This window comes from Polyodon spathula, chromosome 23, assembly GCF_017654505.1.
Source record: "Polyodon spathula isolate WHYD16114869_AA chromosome 23, ASM1765450v1, whole genome shotgun sequence".
Classification (NCBI taxonomy): Eukaryota; Metazoa; Chordata; class Actinopteri; order Acipenseriformes; family Polyodontidae; genus Polyodon; species Polyodon spathula.
The window spans coordinates 20,684,208-20,706,303 of record NC_054556.1 but is presented as its reverse complement, the minus strand read 5'-3'; the positions used below and the strand labels follow the sequence as shown (position 1 = coordinate 20,706,303).

The 22,096-nt window shown below is 35.1% G+C and overlaps 1 protein-coding gene across 2 annotated transcripts in view; it reads right to left on the bottom strand.

Annotated features, from left to right (window-relative positions):
* Positions 1-22,096, bottom strand: part of LOC121297675 (hepatocyte nuclear factor 4-alpha-like) — a 36,500-nt gene that overhangs the window by 12,473 nt on the left and 1,931 nt on the right. The window contains exon 1 of one of the 2 annotated variants that reach the window (XM_041224111.1): positions 937-1,133. The exons of the other annotated variant lie outside the window; for it this stretch is intronic. Coding sequence (XP_041080045.1) covers positions 937-1,051 — 115 coding nt within the window. The 5' untranslated portion in view covers positions 1,052-1,133. Of the gene's footprint in view, positions 1-936; positions 1,134-22,096 lie in introns of those variants that run through there. 2 annotated transcript variants of the gene reach the window in all.

Genomic DNA, 22,096 nt, shown 5'->3' with positions numbered 1-22,096 from the left:
ATAACTAAGGATTAACAGTTGATTAGTTTCAGAACTGTTCCAACTTCTTATATCAATGACTCCCAGTAACACCTTTGACAGCCACGCAATGAGTCTGCAATTGTAGATTTTGACAGCTCCTCTAAAACTGGCATAATGCAGCTCCGCTGTTTCTGTGGGAACTGTCACAAATACAGTAGTGTCCCTGTTAATGCAAATACTGTAGCATTATTCTAATTAATATAATATAATATATGTGGCTAATTTGTCGATTGGTAGCAGTTCCAAATTCATGACATCTTTCTGGCATGTTGCAGTTTGTTCCATTGAAATTGAGTGTTGCATTAAAAACAGGCAGAGCTTGTTATCTGTCCTGCTTCAGTAGTTACAGTGGCTAGTGCTTTCTCACAACGCTTGGCTATGACTGAGTTTTCCAAGTCAAATAAAGAGCATGTGACAAACAGGTAAATTGAGAGAATTTGGGTTAATTAATTACTGTGTTAGTGAGGGGATCTGATGAGCCATGAAACTAGAATATAATTGCACTTGGTATCTATAAAACGTATAACTTCAGCATCAAGGTCTGAATATCACAGTTTAGACAGCTATGACAGAGAAGGGGATTCAATAGCATCAAAATGTTCACAGAATTTATATTTTAAAAAAAATTAGAAAATAAATGGAAATGACGAAATCAAGGAAATCGATCAGAAACGTATGATGCACTATACAATGTCTGTGCATTTGGTCTGCTGTAGGCACTCCTACCTAACCAAAGTTAACTGATTTGGGACTGCAGTATTATCATTAAATAATTGTACACATCATTTTTTAAAAGCTGCTATAAAGATTGCAGTACCATTTAAAGCATCAGTAAGCATGGTAAATCATGTTATAGTATTTAAGTATTACAGTTTTGTAAGAGCTATTATCAGGTTCACACAGTAAAAGACTCACCATTGCCCATCGCCAGGACTTGCATGTTTTCGAACTCCAGTGTAGTGTAGGCTGGGTCCAGAGCCTCGCTGTAGTCTGCCATGTCCATGTCTATCAATGCTTTCGAAAGTCGCATTATCAGGTCACTTTGTGCTCTCTTGCCTGAGGCTAACTCTGAACTGACCACAATGTTGTCCCTTTGCAGTGAGCTCCGAGTCCCAGTTGATACTAAAGGGCCCAGCCTACTTCAAGGCCTGTTCTCTTTAGAGGTGGAGGGGTTTAACGGTTAATGTTTAACCTGCCCACTCATTGGTGTATCAGCTTGTTTTCGAGTGATAGCAGGACTGAGATTTGTTTTTTAGATATTTATTGTTTTAATGACATGTACTTCAGTAAAGTTTGCTGATTTCAGCTACTATTTAATAGCTGTAGCGGTTGCAGGATTATTTTAAAATGTCCCTTTTTAGGATGAACCCGTAGAAGATTTTTTTCTCAAAGACCCAGATCCATTATATATTGTCCCTGAATGAAAAAGCCTGCAGAGTTTATTAATGGCTTGTTTCACAGATATCGATTAATTATGGACTTACCTTAAGTAAGATTGTAAAAGTTCTAAATTAGCTGTTAAATTAAAAAAGTCAGGGGTATATAGATCTGCCAGCATTTCAATTAAAATAGGCCTCAAGAGCCCGAAGGGGCTCTATATGATTTAAACAATGGTGTTTTTAAATATGCCTGTCTTTAGAATAGATCAAATAATGATACCCCTTGTCTTGTTAAAAAATACTGCTTTATAGAAAATTGAACATTTCTCCATGGTCTTTTCACAAATACACAACTGACATCATTCATTATTCCAAACTAAACTAAACTTCCTCTATTAACCAACCCACTGTTTAGAAAGAAACACCTTCTCAACAATGCACTTTCTGTGTCATTCTTGAGTGTTCAGTTAAAAGCATGGATGTGTTTGCACTTGTCCTGGGTCAGGAAATTTGATTGAATAGTGCTATGATCAAGGGAATAATTAAATTATAACTACAGGGTGCACCAGGTATGCAACGAGATAATGCTCCTCAGAGTGGATCATATTTTTATACGAGCGATAGAGACTCCATTCCAAGTAGACTCTATTCCTCTATTTGTAACTATTATAATCGCTATGGTCATTCCTTGTTTTAAAGTAGAAGTCTTCAAGAAGTCCCTGTTTTTAAAACTGGGCAGTTTCCTTTATATGTACAAGACAGCTGATTCCAGGCTATTGCATAGGTTACTTATCAATCAGTGACACAGGTGTAAAAATAGGACATGCAAAGTATTGAGTAGCGGTATGGCAGCAATGACAGAACGAATTTGATAAACAGCGTGCCTAGTAGCCTGCAATCAGCTGTCTTATCTATACCTTTGAGTATTTTATACTGTATATGTAAATTAATTTAATTTAATTTACTTTGTAGAAAGCCACAATGATTACCTATAACCTGGACAACGGCAAGGGTGGGAGTTGGGAAAGAAAGTTTCACTGAAAAAATGAGTAAGTACTAAGTCGTGAAAATAAAACTTTATATTGCTTGTTATTTTTCTTTTTAGTCTAAAGGAAACATAAGTAACGTTAAAAAAAATATATATATATATATATATATCATAGGAAGCTGTGGTTCCCAAGCAACACAAGTGGCAAATTGCAAGGAAGCAGAGTAAACCATAATGGTAATATACTGGTTTAACAAAACTTGCTTAGCAATAATTTTGAACTACCTGATGTTCATTTAGGTAAGTTAATTAGTCTATGATTGCTTTAACTATACTATTGCCAATTATTTATTTATTTATTTTTTTATAACATTACTATTTTCCTGAAACCCCCTTTCCCAGATAAACGCTGAATTGGGCCCAGTGTACTAAACTTACTCTATGTTAGATTTACAATGCAGCAATGCCTAACTAAGCCTTGTCTACCATTGCAGACCACAGTGAACTCTTCAAAAAGGGTTTATGCCATTCTTTGGTGAAAAATTGGGCATGATAAGGACAGTTAAGGCTTCCTTTCTTGAGTTCTTGGATCTAAACCTTAGAACTGTATGTGCTATCTTTTACACTAAGTTATTAAGAGGGAAGCAATTCAAAGAAAAGTGAGTGGCCTATTTACACCAAAACAGATAAATAAATACCCATCTGAATCATCGCTATCACTGATCTTCACATTTACGATTGATCTTCAGTTGCAATGCAGGGGCACACATGGATACAGTGAGAGCTGGAATTAATGCACACAGTGCTGATGGACGTGTCAACTTAGTCTTCATGTTTGAAAACTTGTGGGGGGGAGCGGTGGCAGCAGGGAGGTCTTCCATGAAACGTATCCAGGCAGGGAAAATCCAAGGCAACGTCTTATGTATAGCTTTACAAGGTTTTGCATCACCCAATAGAATTACAGTAATTAATTTAGCTTCATAAAGCGGAATGAAACCTGCTAAATAATGCTACATTAATATATTGAATTACATACTGCTTTGTAGTTTTTCATATACTTAATGAAAAACTGATAATTGAAAAATGTGACATTTCAAAATTTAACATGAAACTCTTATGATTTTGGTAAACTTTTGCAATATCATTTTTAAGTTTCTTTGATTGCATGATGTTAAATTAAATATCTAACTGATGTTGTACAATAGCAAACGTTTCACTTTGTAGCCTTTATATTGGGAACTTAAAAATAGGAAATAATTGCCACTAATTCATAAATATGTAAATTACATGTAAGGAAATTATTACTATCCATTATTATCTTTCAATAGAAGAAACTCAAAATGAATATTGTATCAGATATTACTGGAAGTCTATTAGAACACATCCTTTCTGTTTTAAATCCAGTTCCATTTTTATTTAAAGTCACATTGGCAGATACGATTGTTTGAGTGTGAATGTGCAATTAAAGAACTCCCACTGCTAAACAAGTCCGTAGTACTTGTACTGTAGGCTTTGATGCTTGTAAACCAACTGCAGTACAGCTTTCCCCAATTCCCATTGGAGATATTGAACTATAAATATAGATACGGTATTGACATGGTAATAAAGCTGGGTCTACTACAGCATACACTCCAAACATTTTTTTAAAATATATAATATACTGTAAAATGTGTACATTTTGCAGTATACCTCTATCCATATATTTTCAGAACTGTGAATTACAGAAACACTATTCACAAAAATCCTGCTCTTATTAAAAATGATTTGGTAAAGCCTTTTTTGATTAATCAATTAAAGAGTAGTATTTACAGTAAGCTTGGATAATTCTAAAGAGTTTATTGTTGTGTTACACTAAAAAATGTTTAGGTTCTTTCAAAAGCCCCATGGATTTGAGAATTAATACGAAGCACTTGGGGCTTGTTTCACGGACTGATTAGCACTAATGGTAGACTAACTTACCCAAATTAACATTATTGTTAATCAGGGTCTGTGAAATGAGCTGTAAGTCATTTAATGAATCATATAAAACGGGTTGTGTAAATCAGTTTCCAACGCGACTGGAAGGAGTTGGAAAGTGCTGAGCCTTTCATTTCAACAGAGGAAAGTGATTGCTGAGGAATGCCCCAGGTCATTGATCCTGGGTGCTTCAGCTTACAAGGTCTATAAAACATAAGACCTGCAAAACTATACAGCAGTCTGGCAAGGATTATCCCCAGTGCACCTTCATGACACAAACCCAAGTGTGCACGTGCAGTACAATCCTGGACTAACTAAACATCTCACTATGCTTTCATTCCTTCTTTATTGTTTTCTTTCTCCCTAAGTAACACCGTGGAGTTCAGATAATGATGTCAAAACACACTCCAATCTCAGTCTAGTAAACAAAACAATGAAATACACAAATATTTCAAATAATAGAGTTAACATGTGGGAAAAAAAATTAGGGATTTGTATTCAATTTGCCTGCACATTGGCATTGATTTATTGCTACTGGATTAAATCATATACAGTGATCCAGACCAGGGTTGCCTTCTGAAACTGCAACTGCTTGATGACCAGCAGGATTTGGGTGCATTGTCTGAGCTTGAGGGATTTCAAATAATGCTTTACTTGCTGGCGTACCACTATAGTGGCTCATTAAGGACAGTGGAAAAAAAATCTATGTGTTATATCAAGATCACGAGATAAATGCACTCAGGGTCTTGACATTTCAAACAGTTATCTCGAGATCAGCAGATAATCATTCTCAGGGTTTCAACATTTCAAACCGTTATCTTGAGATCAGAAGATAAATGATCTCAGGATCTCAACATAGTAAATTTCTCATTTTAGTTCTTTCCATGTCCTCAATGAGCAACCGTATATATAACACCCTACCAGTGTTAAAACTTAAAACTTCAGTTGTGACAGATCTTGGATCCTTTCACTGGTTTAGTATCGTTTGATGCTGAAAGCCAGTCTAATGTGAGTAGTCACAGCTAACTGCTTCTTGTTGTCACAGGCATGCATGAGTGAGCCCGGTGGGAGCCAGCAGCTGTACAGTCCCATTGAGCTGAGCGTGGGAGGCTCCTCGGAGGAGCTGTACAGGAAAAGACATTGGGATATCAGTTACAGTGTTCGCTCAACTGGATTACCAATTAAGAACCACTTTGTCTACCTCCCCTTCACAAACCATCTTCAGTGACAATGCAGTGGTTCCACAAGGGCAGCTCCAATGGTATGAGCCATAGGAAAAGTGATAGGATATTTATACTGTATTAAAATGTAATGAGCCAATGCAGCGCACTCTGGTAATACACTGCTATACTATTGCACCATAACAGTGCCATTGTGCTACCGTATACCAGTGCTGGTCATATTGTAATGGTCCGAATACACTAAAATTGTCAGGGTGTCCCAGTTGTATTTTTCAAATTTTGCTGGAGTGATTATTTGTGCGCCCGCTGCTCAGTTACTATTAGAACGTGGTTTACTTCAGTTCTTACGCACTTTGTTTAAAAGTACTTCACTTTGAGGGACATGGAGCAAAATAAATAAATAGATCAGATTTTTTGGAGAGCATGCATAAGATCTCAAATCTGTGACTCCTGGTTAGCGAAGCAATTCCGTGTCGTTCTTTAAAATGCGTGTCATGAGAAAGCAAATTAACCTAGATTATTTAGTTAATGATCCGTGACAAAGCTGTTGTTTTTTTATTGTATTGTCCATCAAAGAGGTTTTTCCGTATTGTCGCCTCTTTGGTTAATCCAATAGAGCGGTAATGCTACAATAATATATAAAATCAACCGGGAGAACATGAGCAACCAGGATAACACTGATTCAGCATCGGTGTTACATGAAAGGATGTGTGAGTGTGGATCATTCATTTGAGGGAAAATCCATTTACAAAGTGTCCACTACATATGGCATGTGTTTTATTTTTTTTCCAACACCTGAAAATTGATCACTTATAATACAATATAAATTAATTAACTGCATTGCTAAGGGTGCATAAACAAACTGGACTGGCACAAAGGTTTCACTAAACAATTGACACATATAGTAAAGCATTGCCAAAAATATTTCAGTGTAAAACTGAATGTGATTGTGGGGCAGTTTAGAATCTTCTTGCGCTTGCCAACACATATCTTTACTGCTATTCAGGGCTCTTAAGACATTTTATTTAGATACCAATATTTGCTTTAAGAAAAATTCTCACAATACTGGGATAAACCTGAAAAAAATAAGGAGCCAGGGAATGTAATATCTTATCAGAGCTGTCATTAAAGCCCTATATCACGGAACAGATCTTCATTTTCTCTGGAATCTTAAGAGCAGCGATATGCATGTCTATAAAACACAATCTACAAGGTTAAGGCTATTTTGGCCATCATCATATTACCATATTTAGGGATAAGACAATCTCTTTAAATAAAAAACATGTGATCAATTATGTGCTGCAACAACAAAACGTATTACTAGGAAACCAGAAAAGAATACATCATACTGGAAAATATAACATTACACGTCCCCATGTGTTGCTACAACTGTTTAAATAATGGACCTGTAATTAGTTTTTTCATTTCATCCTGACAACTTTTTTACACCTATATCTTTAAAGTCTTTTAAAAGCTCTTTTTAAAATGTCCACTCTAGTGCACTGGGGTTTGAGATCTGCCCTTTAAGTCACTGCAGGAAGAGCTATTTAAAAAAAAAAAAAAAGCTCCTGCTTTTCTGTTCCATACCCCATCACAGAGCTTTATTATTATGTTACCTGTTTGACAATGTGGGCAATAATCCTGACAGAGTGCACTAGAACAGACATTTTGTAAAATTAGAAATGTAAAAAGTTGTCAGGATTTTAATTATATCTTTTGGAGCCTCGCTCTGCTTTTACTTTTCAATATTTTCTATATGATTGTGGATTGGACATTATTGTATGCTTGCAATTCCATGCATACTACCCTCGCAAGATTTGCGTCTGAAAAATAATCCTTAATCCTGATTAAATATTTCAGTTGCACAGGCTTTGGTGTGCAGTGCACAAGTTCCTTATTTACTTTCCAACAATCTTGAGGAGCCTTTTCAGAAGTTGGAATAGTTAATAAGCATGGCGATTATGGCCTCTGCATTAACAGCAATATAAAACCGTAAACAAGACACATCATATGATATTAAACAGATAAAACAATTACATATCAGGAAAACAGTCGCTTAAAAAAAAGTACTGATTTTCTGCAGTCAAAGTGCAATACAGTGGTGCACATTACACAGTGGCTTATCTGGGCTGTAACCAGTTTGCTTTCATTTTATTTCTTTTATTTGAAATATAGTCCTTTGCAGTACTATAAACTTTCAATCTTCATCATGTCATTCCAGCTGCTACTATTGCCCCTCACTGCTGCTTTGCTATTGAGAACGTTGTTTGTTTGTTCCAGTTATGATATGCAGTTTTGTGTCATTTGCAAAACCAAATCATATATTAATTTAACACATTGTTACAATACAGCACACATTTAAAACAAATAGAATATACGGCCAACGTACACCACAAGTGTAGAGTTTCATCCAGAACTTTAAACATTCATTCGTAATTCAGAGGTTAAAACTTGAGACAATTAATCTGTCTTAGATAGAAGGGGCAACACCTTGTAATGAATGTCTGTAATTCAAATGTGATTACAGATGAACAAGCATTTACAAATTCCAATACTTCAAAGAATATGTATACTTTACCCTAACGCTGGCATTAATTTATTATGAATAAACACATATTTAAAAATATCAACAACATGGATATGTATTGAACGAATCCCGAATTAATGTCCACTCAAATGAATAATATGATAGTTCATACATAACACTATTTTAATTTCTACACTTAAATTGTAAGCATATGAGGCCATGAATAAACCAGCCCCTCAATTTGTATATGATTCTCTAAATTATTATAACTTATGTTGTTTTGGCTGTACCCAGGATGAGAAATAATAATTTTTATACTAGTCTGCAAACTTATGGAACAAGTTGAACATATAAATAAAAGAAATAAAGACTTATAATTTATTTTGAAATGCTTTAAAAGGTTTAATGTTGATTGTGTAGGTTGTAGATGTGAGCAGATAAATCAGTTCAATGGAATTTTGCTTTGAATATTGTTTTTGAGTTTGATGTTGTTTTAGTGATTAATATGGATGTATTGTACAGTATATTGTAACTGCAATTACAAATTGCCATGGGGCACCACTGTAAGCAAGATGTTAATGGATTTTTATCCTATGTGACTATATTTAAAGTAAAGTATACACACAGCAGTAAGCCACTCTCAGATATGTATTTCACCTCATTCCACTTTTAAGTTAAACACTAAAGCCAAGTAGCATACAGCAATCAAACTGCGTCAGGATAAATATCAACAGCCAAAGACAGCTCAAAACTGTGTAACTCCCTGTGCTACAGTATTTCTCCCATTGAAATTTCAAATTCCAGTTTGTGGACAAAGTCTATCTTCAGAATATAGATCTCCGACCACTGACCAAACTCCATCTGTAACCACAACCTATTTGTACCTTTGCATTTCGCTACAGAGATCACTTTTGAACAAGCTGCTGTGAGATTTAAAAAAAAAACTGAAAGGATCACTATTAAAATCCAACCTCTAAATTAAAAGAGGAATATGGAATATGAAGGAATGGCTTATTACTTCAAAAAGGGCTTCTCTACTTAGAAAAAGTAAGTTTTATGGCTACGGTGTGCATATAAATAATGATAAGATAGATACAGGTTGAGTTAATGTGCTTGCAGCAGCGTATTTGAGGCCTTAATGCTTAGCATTACGAAGCTATTGTGTGTGGTTGCGACACGGTGGTATAATTTCGTGGAGCTAAACCTTGTTAACTGATAACTGATCTGTAGCCTTCTCATGCAATTCGGGTTTGGCTGATGTTTGTGTTTGAGCAATGCCATACTTGAAGAAATCTTGGCTCTAGTTACAGCAAAATATATTAAAACTTTATTTTTTCTTGTTCTAGTACTGGCTAATCTTTGAGATAACAAAAAAAAATGTATTTATCTTAAGTTAAACAATCCATAATGGGTGCAAAATCTATAAATGTTGTTACAAACTTCATTATCTATTTGTGTCCATTACAGTATAGGGATGTATATTTTGTTTACAAATTGTTTCGATTTATGTTGGTATTCTTACAATATATACTGTACCTCTGGGATTAATTATGACTTTGCGGGTATTGTGTTACCAAGTTCCAATAATAAATCCAGGGTTAGTGCAGAAAAAGAGGCAAACTACAATACACTCAAGCCAATAAAAAACATTTTTGAGTTTGGTGAAAAATTGATATTGTGATTAACGTTTGAAAACCACTGTATAACCCAAAGGGGTTATAACCTATTGGACAACAGGACGCCAGAAAGATAGTTTGTCTAGGCAGTACTGCAGCTCCTGTGTCTTTCAGGGCGTATTGGTGTTCGCCAGGGCTCTTTACCCATACGACTCTTTCAATATAGAAATATAGAAATGGACTATCACATTCGAGGCCACTAATGAGTTTTAACAGACCCTGCACAGTCGATAGTCTTTGGTAGAAGCAAAAACAGTGAAAATGCAGCTAAACTCTTTTCAAACATTTTAATGTGGTTTTCTCAGGAATATAAATAGATCCTAGAGACTTAAACTCAGGCAACATCAGATGCAAATATACTTTTATTTAGTTAATCAATGTTATGCTTTTAACAGAGGAGCAATCATAAATACCTTTACCAAAGTGTAAAGTGTCTACTACTACTACTACTAATAATAATAATAATAATACTAATAATACTAATAATAATAATAATAATTATTATTATTATTATTATTATTATTATTTATTATTATTATTATTATTATTATTATTAGTAGTAGTAGTAGTAGTATTTACTAAGTAGTGCAATACAGTAGTAATACAATTCACTTTGGTAAAGGTATTTATGATTGCTCCTCTGTTAAAAGCATAACATTGATTAATTAAATAAAAGTATATTTGCATCCGATGTTGCCTGAGTTTAAGTCTCTAGGATCTATTTATATTCCTGAGAAAATCACATTAAAATGTTTGAAAGGAGTTTAGCTGCTCCTTAAGAGGAAAATAAAATAGTCTGTGTTTCTATAAAGATTAACTAAAGCTATGGAATTTGAATTGCTCTCTCATATTAGAGCATTCAGGCTGTGGCTAATCATAAACTACTGATGACTCTAATATTTTACTGCCTCTATAAAAATATTGCACCACCATTGTGCAAAAAAAAAAAATCCTCCAGCAAATGAATATGAGATGGTCTCTGGTTTAAAACCCTGCTGAGCTGGAGCTGAGGTGTTTCTGATTAGAATGTTTGCATACAGCCTCTTACAAGAGCTGTTAATCTAATACCTGAACAAGATAATAGCATTTACTGCATAGGATCCTTGACTTTCTTCATCTGCCATGATATGAAGAATAGCTTGAAAGAATTCTGAAATACATAATAATCTACCCTTTTCTGGCAAAATGTGCAAGAAACGAAGGGGCTGATCTCATTAACCTATAACCTGCCATCTTAAATCAAAGCTGGATTATAATACCAAGGAATCCACCTTGCCTGAACCATTTTTGCAGGTGTATTCCTTGGGCAACCAAAATAAGTGGTTCATGCAATCTAGGCTGATTCTCCATTGCTGTGAAATGCTCAAAAAATACATCTATGGCTTATCCTGACAGGGTGGATGTGATTAAGTCAAGTAGACAAATATTTTGGCTAATGCCTTCATCGGTGCACTGGTCCCTGACTACACACTGGATGGAATATTCATCGCGGTACAGTATTGCCAAGACAAACATCACTATATAAAGTACATGCATACTACAATGTGCTTCTAATCTTTTTTTTTCAGATGTGTGTTTCAGTCTTAAACATTTGATTTGCAAGGTACAGTGCTCAGTTGTGCAAATACTTTGTATTTAAAAAGTGGTACCTCTAGTGTGCTATAATATTGCCCATGTCTACCCTCAGTTGTATCGTAAAAAGATCGTTGTCCCCGATTAGGTTAAATTGACAAATTGTACCATTTAACAATGTGCAAATTGGATTTAATGAACTGGTGACTGCATGCTTCTCGTATAACAAGCCATAACTGAAATTACCAAAAATACAGATGTTAAAAAACAGAATGGATCAAAATTCATACTCACTTCTTGCATATCATTCCACAAATAGCAATGGAATTTAAATGTCACCGTCTCACAAGGTAAATGATAAATGTCATAACCCTTGCATCAAAGCTTATCCGTCCTAGATTGCACTGGGATTATTAGGCTCTAGTTAGCACTGTAAAGCATGAGCAAACACAATATGACATTTTTTAATGTGAACACTGAAAGGTTAAAAAAAGACCCTCTCAACTACTAGCTGACGGCACAACTGTGAGACGCATTAAATCAATAAACAAATACTTACACAGTGTGTTACTTTTGAACTTTCACTCAGCCTTAATCATTTCAATACTTTGTGTACACTTGTACAATTGGTTTGCTATAAGGGGAACTTCAATGTTGGCATATATATATATATATATATATATATATATATATATATATATATATATATATATATATATATATATGTATATATATATATATATATATGTGTGTATATATATATATATATATATATATATATATATATATATATATATATATATATATATATATATATATACACACAGTGCCTTGCAAAAGTATTCAGACCCCTGACCAATTCTCTCATATTACCGAATTACAAATGGTACATTGAAATTTCTTTCTGTTTGATATTTTATTTTTAAACACTGAAACTCAGAATCAATTATTGTAAGGTGACATTGGTTTAATGTTGGGAAATATTTTTAAGAAAAATAAAAAAACTGAAATATCTTGCTTGCATAAGTATTTAACCCCTGTACTGTGGAAGCACCCAGTTTGCACCGATGAAAGAAATTGCCCTAATGAGGACACAATTACCTTACCATTGGCCTCCACCTGTGAACCATTAAAGTTGCTGTCACATTTTCTGGATAAAAACCCCACTGTTGAAGGATCATTGGTAAGGCTGTGAATCTGAAGGAAAATTAAGACCCAAGAGCATTCTACAGAAGTTAGAGATAAAGTAATACAAATGCATAGATTAGGGAAATGGTACAAAATAATATCAAAGTGTTTGGATATCCCAGTGAGCATAGTTGGATCAATAATCAAGAAGTGGAAGCTGCATCACACCATGCTGTGAGGATGCTTCTCATCAGCAGGGACTGGGCATCTTGTTACAATTGAAGGAAGAATGGATGGAGCAAAATACAGGAAAATACTGCAAGAGAATCTGCTTCAGTCCGCTAAAAAACTGAAGCTTGGGAGGAAATTTACCTTTCAGCAGGACAATGATCCCAAGCACAAGGCCAAAGCAACATTGGAGTGGGTCAGGAACAAAAAGGTGAATGTCCTACAGTGGCCCAGTCAAAGTCCTGATCTCAATCCCATTGAGAATCTGTGGCACTATTTGAAAATTGCGGTCCACAAGCGTCATCCAACCAACCTGAACAACCTGGAGCAAATCTGCCAAGAAGAATGGGCCAAAATCACTCTGATACTGTGTGCAATGCTGGTACATGCTTACCCCAAAAGACTTAAAGTTGTTATTGCAGCGAAAGGTGGCTCTACCAAATATTAATGTGTGGGGGTTGAATACTTATGCAAGCAAGATATTTCAGTTTTTTTTTTTCTTAAAAATATTTCCCAACATAAAACCAATGTCACCTTACAATAATTGATTTTGAGTTTAAGTGTTTTAAAATAAAATATCGAACAGAACGAAATTTCAATGTACCATTTGTAATTCAGTAATATGACACAATTGGTCAGGGGTCTGAATACTTTTATATATATATATATATATATATATATATATATATATATATATATATATATATATATATATATATATATATATATATATATATATTATTCAAGTTATGGCACTGATGACTGGAAAATTCTAACACAATGAAACCTAAATGAACAGTAACATACAGAACTATGGCCCTATTTTAAAGACCAAAATTAATAAAACTATGGTGTTCTTGTGAGTCCTCTTTCCCTTCCATAGTATACTCTTATAGCTTAGAGAGAAATACCAGCATACCCACAATGCCAGCAGTCGTTAAGTAGAAGTTCAAAGTGGTAGAATGATTGATATTTTTATAAGCACAAAATGAGCAGCCATATGCTGAATGACATTACAGATATACAATGAGAGCATCAGTTTATATTCAGAAATAATAGGTTTGTATCATAAATCCCCCCATGACTGTGAAAACTAGATATATCATTGTCACACTACTGGAGGATCACCATGTGATTGCACAGACTGATTCCTTGGTGCATCTCCAGATTCTCAACAGTATGTTCCAACCAACTGGATAAACTGTTCACTACCATCAAGTAGAGTCTAATGTGTTTATGAGAGCCTCATTAATCTGTAACAAACCATTGGAAGATTCATTGTATTTTTTTTTTTTTTTGTGTGTGTGACCAAGAAATGAGATGACAGGCACGGGTAACCTTTTCAGAATCCTTAATACACAACTTTATTTAAAATGTAGTCAAAAATATGGGTTTAAACGCTTTAGATTAACCAACATAGATGTGGCACTGTTTTGTTATACTGTTCAGTAAGTTGTTAGTTTAGTGGTAGGTTTTGGTAGAACAGTAGAGAGAATAGCATTTCTGATTACGATATGTGGTTGATTCTATGAACCAGTTAATCTTTCAAGTGGTTTTCACTGTAATAATATGCTGTAATTTTAATATTATGTAAGTATTGTGGTGGAAAGTATAATTACAATGTTACATAAAACTGACTCAAATCAGTTAGCATAATATCGTGCATAATGTATCATTTGTATGCCAACTATTATCTTTGGTTCCTGTCATAAACTCATAAAAGCGTAAGTAGGACTCAGTACACTAAATAAGTAAACAATTGCATCAATAAACGTTAAAACCAATTATTTTTGTAAATCAATCACAACACATGATAAAGCCGCTTAATTATTAACTGACATTTTGCTGAGAATACATGTCGGTGAAGGTTTAAATTGCTGTTTTGGTTTTTAACCATGTCATTTTGAGATCTCCTCCTCGGATGGTATCTTGCTGTCTCCTTTTCTACTGAAATCAGTTACTATCTAACTGAATCATTTGCTACAGTTACTGGTGAACTCTGGTGAACTGACCAAGAAGCCAGCCTTGTGGCCAGCATTCTCATATTCTACAGCAGCAGTGCACTACGCATGTGAAATTGGTATCTTTCACTGTTAGGGTTGTTTCCAGAAAAAACAAAGTATACATCTTAGCCATTTAATACACTGTGGTTAACTAATTGTATTTTATTCGTTTTTAACAGCAGTTTTCCATTTTCAGTACTTAGTCTAGTAATTAGAAAAGGCTGTATTTTTCCCTGTTTTTCTAGGTATATTATACCCTATCTCAGATGGGGGTACGCAGTAAACTAGATTATCTGGAAAGAGCTACGGGCCAAAAAGGGTTGAAAATCACTGCACTATGTAATTAACACTGCCATCTAGTGGACACAATTACTCATAATGTACACTTCATAAAAGCACATGAATAAAACTGAAATATGGCTTAAACTTGTAACACTGTAATATATTATTTTAAGGGCTGAATTACACTGTGTAACAAAAAAAAAATGTTTTTGTTCCTGGGTAGTAAGTGTTATTTCCTGATTGCTTATGCCTCAAAAGTATAGAACATGGCTATTATTATTATTATCACTTCTTATTATTTAGAAGTGAGTAGTTTTTCGAGATTTATAATTATACTGTAAATACAGTATAATTGTAAATCTCGAAAAACTACTCACTTCTAAATCTTTTGTAGTCATCTTTGTATTACTTTAGTATATATACATGTTAATTTGGATTCATATGTTGTTTTTTTCTGACTTTATGTGAACGAAATGACACACATTTGCCCATTTTCCCATTGGAAATAGTGATATTCTGAAATATCACTGACCTGGTCACAAAAGCAAAGTTTGTGGGGAATAATAGTCATTTTCTATACTTTTGAGGCATAAGCAATTAGGCAATAACACTTACTACCCAGGAACAAAAATTGTGTTACATAGTGTTATCAAAGGTGTGAACAATAAGAGAAACTAAATCAAGTACAGTAGCAAATGCTTTAGACAGTTCCTTCAAACTGATGTTTCTTAATTGTTTTCTTATAATTAAGTTAAGAAATCTGGGGGAGGGATGGTTAAATCAAACACTACAGCTCCCAGGTTCTCCCTGTTTTATGCTGACACTCAATCACACGTTCCATAGGTATGATTTAACTTCATTGAAGAGCTCACAGAACGTGAATATGAGCTTTGATACTGTTGGTAATGTAATGATGTGTTTGTGAGGTGTTCCCTAAAGTCACTATCAAAACATTGAAGCAATGCATGGATTTATTTTCCCCACCCAACAAAGTGAACAAACATGATGGATTCATTGTCAAAATACAAGAGGTATCTCTATTCTGAATTATAGATCACTATGATCTACTTGCACCTTATGTACATGTAAAAAATGACATACAGACATACAGACAGACAGACAGTTCATCCATATATCCCAAGCCTGTGGTAAGGGATGCTGTAACCACAGGACAAGCAGCTCTCTCCACACGAGTCAAAATCGAAGTAAAAACAAAGAAGGGAAAAGTTTCACCTATGAATGTAAAGACAAACAGACATGCAACTCTCCCCCTAGTGGGGAATAATCAACTGGCATGCAACTGCAATGATCTACCCCCTTTCCCTTCAATATTGTCAATGCCTGAGCCAGTGTGTAAAAGACACAAGCTAGGAGTGCATGGCTCTAGCCTCTTGACTTTAATGCTGCTCTTCTGACTGAAACAGCACACATTTTCAATGCATTACAATATAAAAGGTCTTTAAGAGGCTAAGAAGATTGATGAATATAGAGTGCACTTTTTAAAAAAATATGGTTTTGCTCCCTGAGACCAAAAGTCTAATTTCCAGGCAGGTCCCAGTGTAAATATCAGCAACATAAAATAGATACAAAATGTATAACATGAAACAAATACTCAAAAGTTCAGTGATTATATTTAAAAACTGAGTATCATTTATGGTTATGTGTAATGAGACGTTTCCCTCTAAAATCTGGTTTCTGAGAAAAACTGCATTTATTTAAGAAGCAGTCCTACTTCAAAGGATCAATATTTTAAAGCATACAGTAGATGTACTAGATTCTTACTGTTAGAATTAGAATAACATAACAAAGCAATCTGGGAAATCACACAAGACAAATGCATTTTATATTGGTCATACTGCATGAATTATATACAAGGTATGCAAGTCGTGTTGCCTACGGTTACTGTTATTGCAATGAAAGTTAGTACCTGGAGTAATGAGATGCATTGAGCCATCCTCTCCATTTATGTTTTATAAGATCCGTAACACAGAGAAAAAGAGCCCCATTGACTGCCTGTACATTTTCTTTTCCTCCGAGCACTGCAGCATCAGGCCCTGATTAAGAAACTAAATTGGGGATGAAGGGACTGTAAACTAAAGTGTGGCAGCCTGGATAATCCTTTAATTCCTGTCACAATGAGATTTGATTGGAGACTGACGTGAACAGGCTAACAGTGTCCACTGTAAAGACCTCCTAATTCCACAGGGTTCCACTTCACTATGATTCTTGTTCAGTTTGTATGTAAATGTTATAGTCAACTCTTAGTTAGACAAGCTAACTTTGGCTTCGCTAGGAATGCATGCTTAACAATCAAAGACATGTATGGATTATTAGGATTGGGTTCTTTTCTACTTGCAAATGATGTAACAATGTAACCTATGGGGTTTAGCCCTTTCTTTAATTCTTCTTCTTTGATCATGCATCAACTGACTGTAAAAATAGTCACACATTATCCATTGGAGAAATTAGAGTATTAATCCCAAATTCCCAAAGACTTAGACAAAGTTCCCAGGCATTATAATGATGCCCCTTACCAATCCCTTATAAATCCCTTATACACACACACACACACACACACACACACACACACACACACACACACACACACACACACACATATATATATATATATATATATATATATATATATATATATATATCAACCCAGTACAAAATAAATGAAACAATTCAACATTGTATCATAAAACCAGCCTAATTTTCACTTCCAGGCAACCAAATACAAATCCCCTCATTGTGAAGTTATAGATATCTGATCTCATTTCAGTTCACCCTGTGTACCACCACCAGGAACTGTCCAAGATTTACAGCATCTAACCCTCACAAGCATTGAGCTCTATTCACAAACCCTGATGGGCTGTTTAAAGTAAAGTTTTGTTTCAAGGAGTGTTTATAAACCTGAGCTGGTATCACAGGTAATTGCACTAAACATTTTAGAAACAGACAGATACCGTTCTTACAAAACAATAGCATAAAGCCTCACCAGCTGGGTGGCAGAAGCCACTATGTACCTGACTACTGGAGGCAGTCCACTATCCCTCTCTAGTGTTCACATGATATACTACATTCTAGACACTGCTCTAAACTGCTCAGGTTTTACATTAAGAGAACAGTCTCCAGAACAGCAAGAACATATCTGAGTCCCATCCAGTCCTGCAATTTTACAAAGGAGTCATTTTCATTAATACTCGCATTAATAAAAACATAAATACATAAATCAATAGCATAGCTGATATTAAAAGCAATGCACACACTGAAAGGGTTATTTGATTGTTTTCTTGGACAACACATTATTCAGTGGTTTTCAAATTTACCCAGAATATGGTCTAAAGGTTTACCCAACATACTATCCAGCATTATCCACCAGGAACAAAACCATTCCAAACAGAGAAGTGCACCGCAGTTGATGGCAAACTTGTATGAACCTATTTTAAAGTCAAAGTTGACATTTACTAAGAGAAACAAAGCAATTGTATCAGTAAAAAAAGAAAAAAATAGTAAGAAGCAGCCGAGGTAGGTGAGTGTCCTCGTTGTGTTTTTCTTTGTATTTTTACTGTTGATTTTTTACGCTTCTCGCTGCCTTTGCATTTGCTTCCAAACTAGTGGTGAACAAATAATAAGAACATATGAAGGTGAATTACCAGCAATAAAACTTTAAAAGCAGTTTCATTTCTTTATGAGCGCAGTGCAGTGTAAAGCTGACGTGTTTTTGTTTGCTCTGCGGCAGGCCTCTTGTTGACACGGTCTTGCTGTTTGTACCTGTGGCATGAAAGACACCTGACCCTCATTTCACCTCCCTGAGCTATCAGGGAGACACATTACTCAGTACTACAGTACTGTTGACTAATTTGACTTTCTGCAAGCTAGCAAATAAACCAAGAGGTGCTCTGAACTTGGGTTATTTCTTAAAGCAAAAAAACAGGCTTTGATTTGCAGATTGTGTGTGTGTGTGTGTGTGTGTGTGTGTGTGTGTGTGTGTGTGTGTGTGTGTGTGTGTGTGTGTATTTGTGTGTTTTTTGTTTTGATGAGACAAGAAGGAAATTATCTGGTACTTACTGGATTAAAAAAGTAATACAATGGGATTATCAATTAATATTTTTTTATGACACAAATTTAACCAATATTTGAACCAAGAAATATTGGTAACACTTTAGTTTAGGGATCCCTTATAAGTGATTATAAACAATTTATAAACATGTTATTAACTATGCTATTAGCAATGATATAATATGATTAGAAATGACTATTATTATACACTGTGGCAGGGCGATTGCCCTGCACGCCAGGTAATTAGTGTTGGTGTGGTTTGTATATGGAAGTGGGTTTATTGTGTATTGTTTTAGAGTTGATTTGATTGATTGAATTATTGTTTACAGACGGGCGCTCGATTGAGACTTGCTGCTGCAAGGCCTGCCGTTTTCACAGGACCTTTGATTTATAGTTTGTTGTATTTTGTTTTATTTTGCATTTTTGTACAGCTTGCTGTATTAGTCCTCTGTGAGTTACCATCACTGGTAACGTCACATGACCACCTTTATTTACATTAGTTTGTGTTTGTGTTAATAAAACCTGCGCGCCTGTGCTTTCAACTCCACGTCCATGTGTCTCTCTGCGTGCTTAATCAACGGCTACCCACACACTTGACACGAGCAAGACCCTGTCACATACACTTCTGGGGTTTTTGCTATTGTTTATAATATATAGTCTGTCTGTCTTTTCAGGTCTTTGTCTTTCTATGTCTGTCTGTCTGTCTTTTATTATACACTTTTGCCATTGTATTTTTTTCTTTTTTTTTTGTGGCTATTTTTTATAACCACTTATAATGGATCACTAAACTAAAGTGTTACCGAAATATCTTGGTTTTTATATGAACCAGAACCAAAATACTGTAAAGCCCACTAAGACATTAGCAGCTAATTAACTTTGCTAATATTAATGACATCTAAAAATGGGGGTGGAGGTGGTGGTGGTGGTGGGGGGTTGGCTACTATACTGTTGCAATGATTTTGTCGATTCTGTCATGTACCACTTTACCATTCTAATGTTTTAAGTAACAGTTAAATAACCACGTAGGTTCCAGTAATACCTTAGATCACTTTCAAGTACCATCACGCTTTAATAAAAAACATTCTGTTTTGGTTCATTCCATTGTCAGAAAGCATTGTCACTGGGGTCACATTCCATCAATGGCTCAAGCTATTTTATCTACCCTTGCCTTGCCTACTGAATACAGAGACTGCACTGCACTGTATTTCATACAAACAAACCACAGAAGTCAAATCATTATAAAAATATACAGCACACACTGTACACGTATATAGGCAAACCATTGCTAGTATTATCCGGATGAACCTTTCTACTTATTTTCTTTTATTAGTTTTCAACTGGACTATAAAAGGACTGACTTGTATCCCCAACTAGCATTGGGCCAGGTAAAGAGATGAATTCCATGTCACGAGATGTCCAAAGGGCAGTATGCCAATGACAGCCAGTGCTGCACCTGTCTCACAGTTTGCAGTGTGTTCTGAAAACCACTGTCCAGCAGAAATATACTCTTAGAGTCAAAATGTGATGGAAACATTGAAAAATTCATTTGTTAAATCTTTTTCAGTAGCATGTTCCCATCTGAAAGTGGAATTGAGTTTAATGCCATTTGGAATCGATTCTGCTTGCTTCCATCACCAGCAGAACAAGATCAACATGGTTTAAATTGGGACTCTGACAGTACGGTATATGTGCTGATAGAATTCACTCCAGCACAAGGAAGTGAAATACCAGTCATGCACATGCAAATGACACACAGTGGTAAACAAAGAGAAAATAATAGCTGGAGTAAAGAGTATGTGGTTGTATTGCTAACCTAGGCAGAACATTATACTGGGCAACGTCTTTGTTTGACTCCTAGTGAAAGATGTAAATAAAGTGTCTGTCCAAGTACCTTTATTGTGTCAAAGCCCTCCACAGATTTATCATTACTACTAAAGCAGTGGATTTGACAAAAAAATAAATGGCTATACAAGCAAATGGTAGCACGCAAATAAGAGTTGGCAAAATATGATATTTCTTTATAATCTCACTGAAAACGTTTCTCGTTTCAAGACTACTATTTAACAAGATTCATATTTGGCATGTTAACTGTTTTTTTAAAACAGTTTTAAAGAATGAATTGATGAAACTTTTGGGTACAAATGATAAGAATTATTTTCTAAATATTTGTAATTGTTTTGTCAATTGGCCTGTGTTATATTTTTGAGATAACATGTATCCTATATTTTTGATTTCTTCTATCTCACTCCCGTTCCTCCTCTCGAACACCCACACAGAACACACAAACATACTGGTTTATATACCCATGCACTTTAACAAGCTCAAACTCAAACTCAAACAATAATTCAATAAACGGCACCAGCCACATTCTCACAAGATGTCTGGCAGACACCAGCTGCTACCATCACATCTGCCAGATCCCCTTTAAATCAAACAATAACAACAACGCTGCATGTTTTTAAATAAACCCAAACTACATTCAAATCATACTAACAAATAACAAAACACTTGTTTTTACACACAAATATGCACCCCTTCTTAACAAACAATACATTCTCTTTTAAATAATAAACCACCCATATATTTGACCTGTGAGAAATAAACACATATTCAAGCAGGGATTTGCCCTGTCCCCTCTATTTACGTGCAGGGCCCTTAATATTTTGTCTGATTGATAATTTAAGTAATATCCAGGGTCACTAGCATCAGTATATTAATTTGATGCAATATCAAATAAATGGGACGGGGAGGTATGGTTCCGTGGCATTACCACGACTGAGCTGAAAAAAAGGGTTCACCAATAAAATTCTATTGAAAGCCTGTAGAAAAGAACAACTGAATTCCACTGGCTTTTATTAGGCCAACGAATGCAACATTCCTCATTTGCACAAAGAAGTGTAACATAACGGAATATCTGTGCCTAAAAGAAGCTTAAAGACGGCAGTTGCCAAGGAAATGTATTTATGACATAAAGTTTACTGCAGGCTAACCCGATCTTTAAGCATGTGGTTGTAAACAAAGGCTTTGAGCTAATGTACCCTTCTCAAAGCTATTCAAGTCCAAGTGAGGGAAGCCACTCAGGCACGTGGT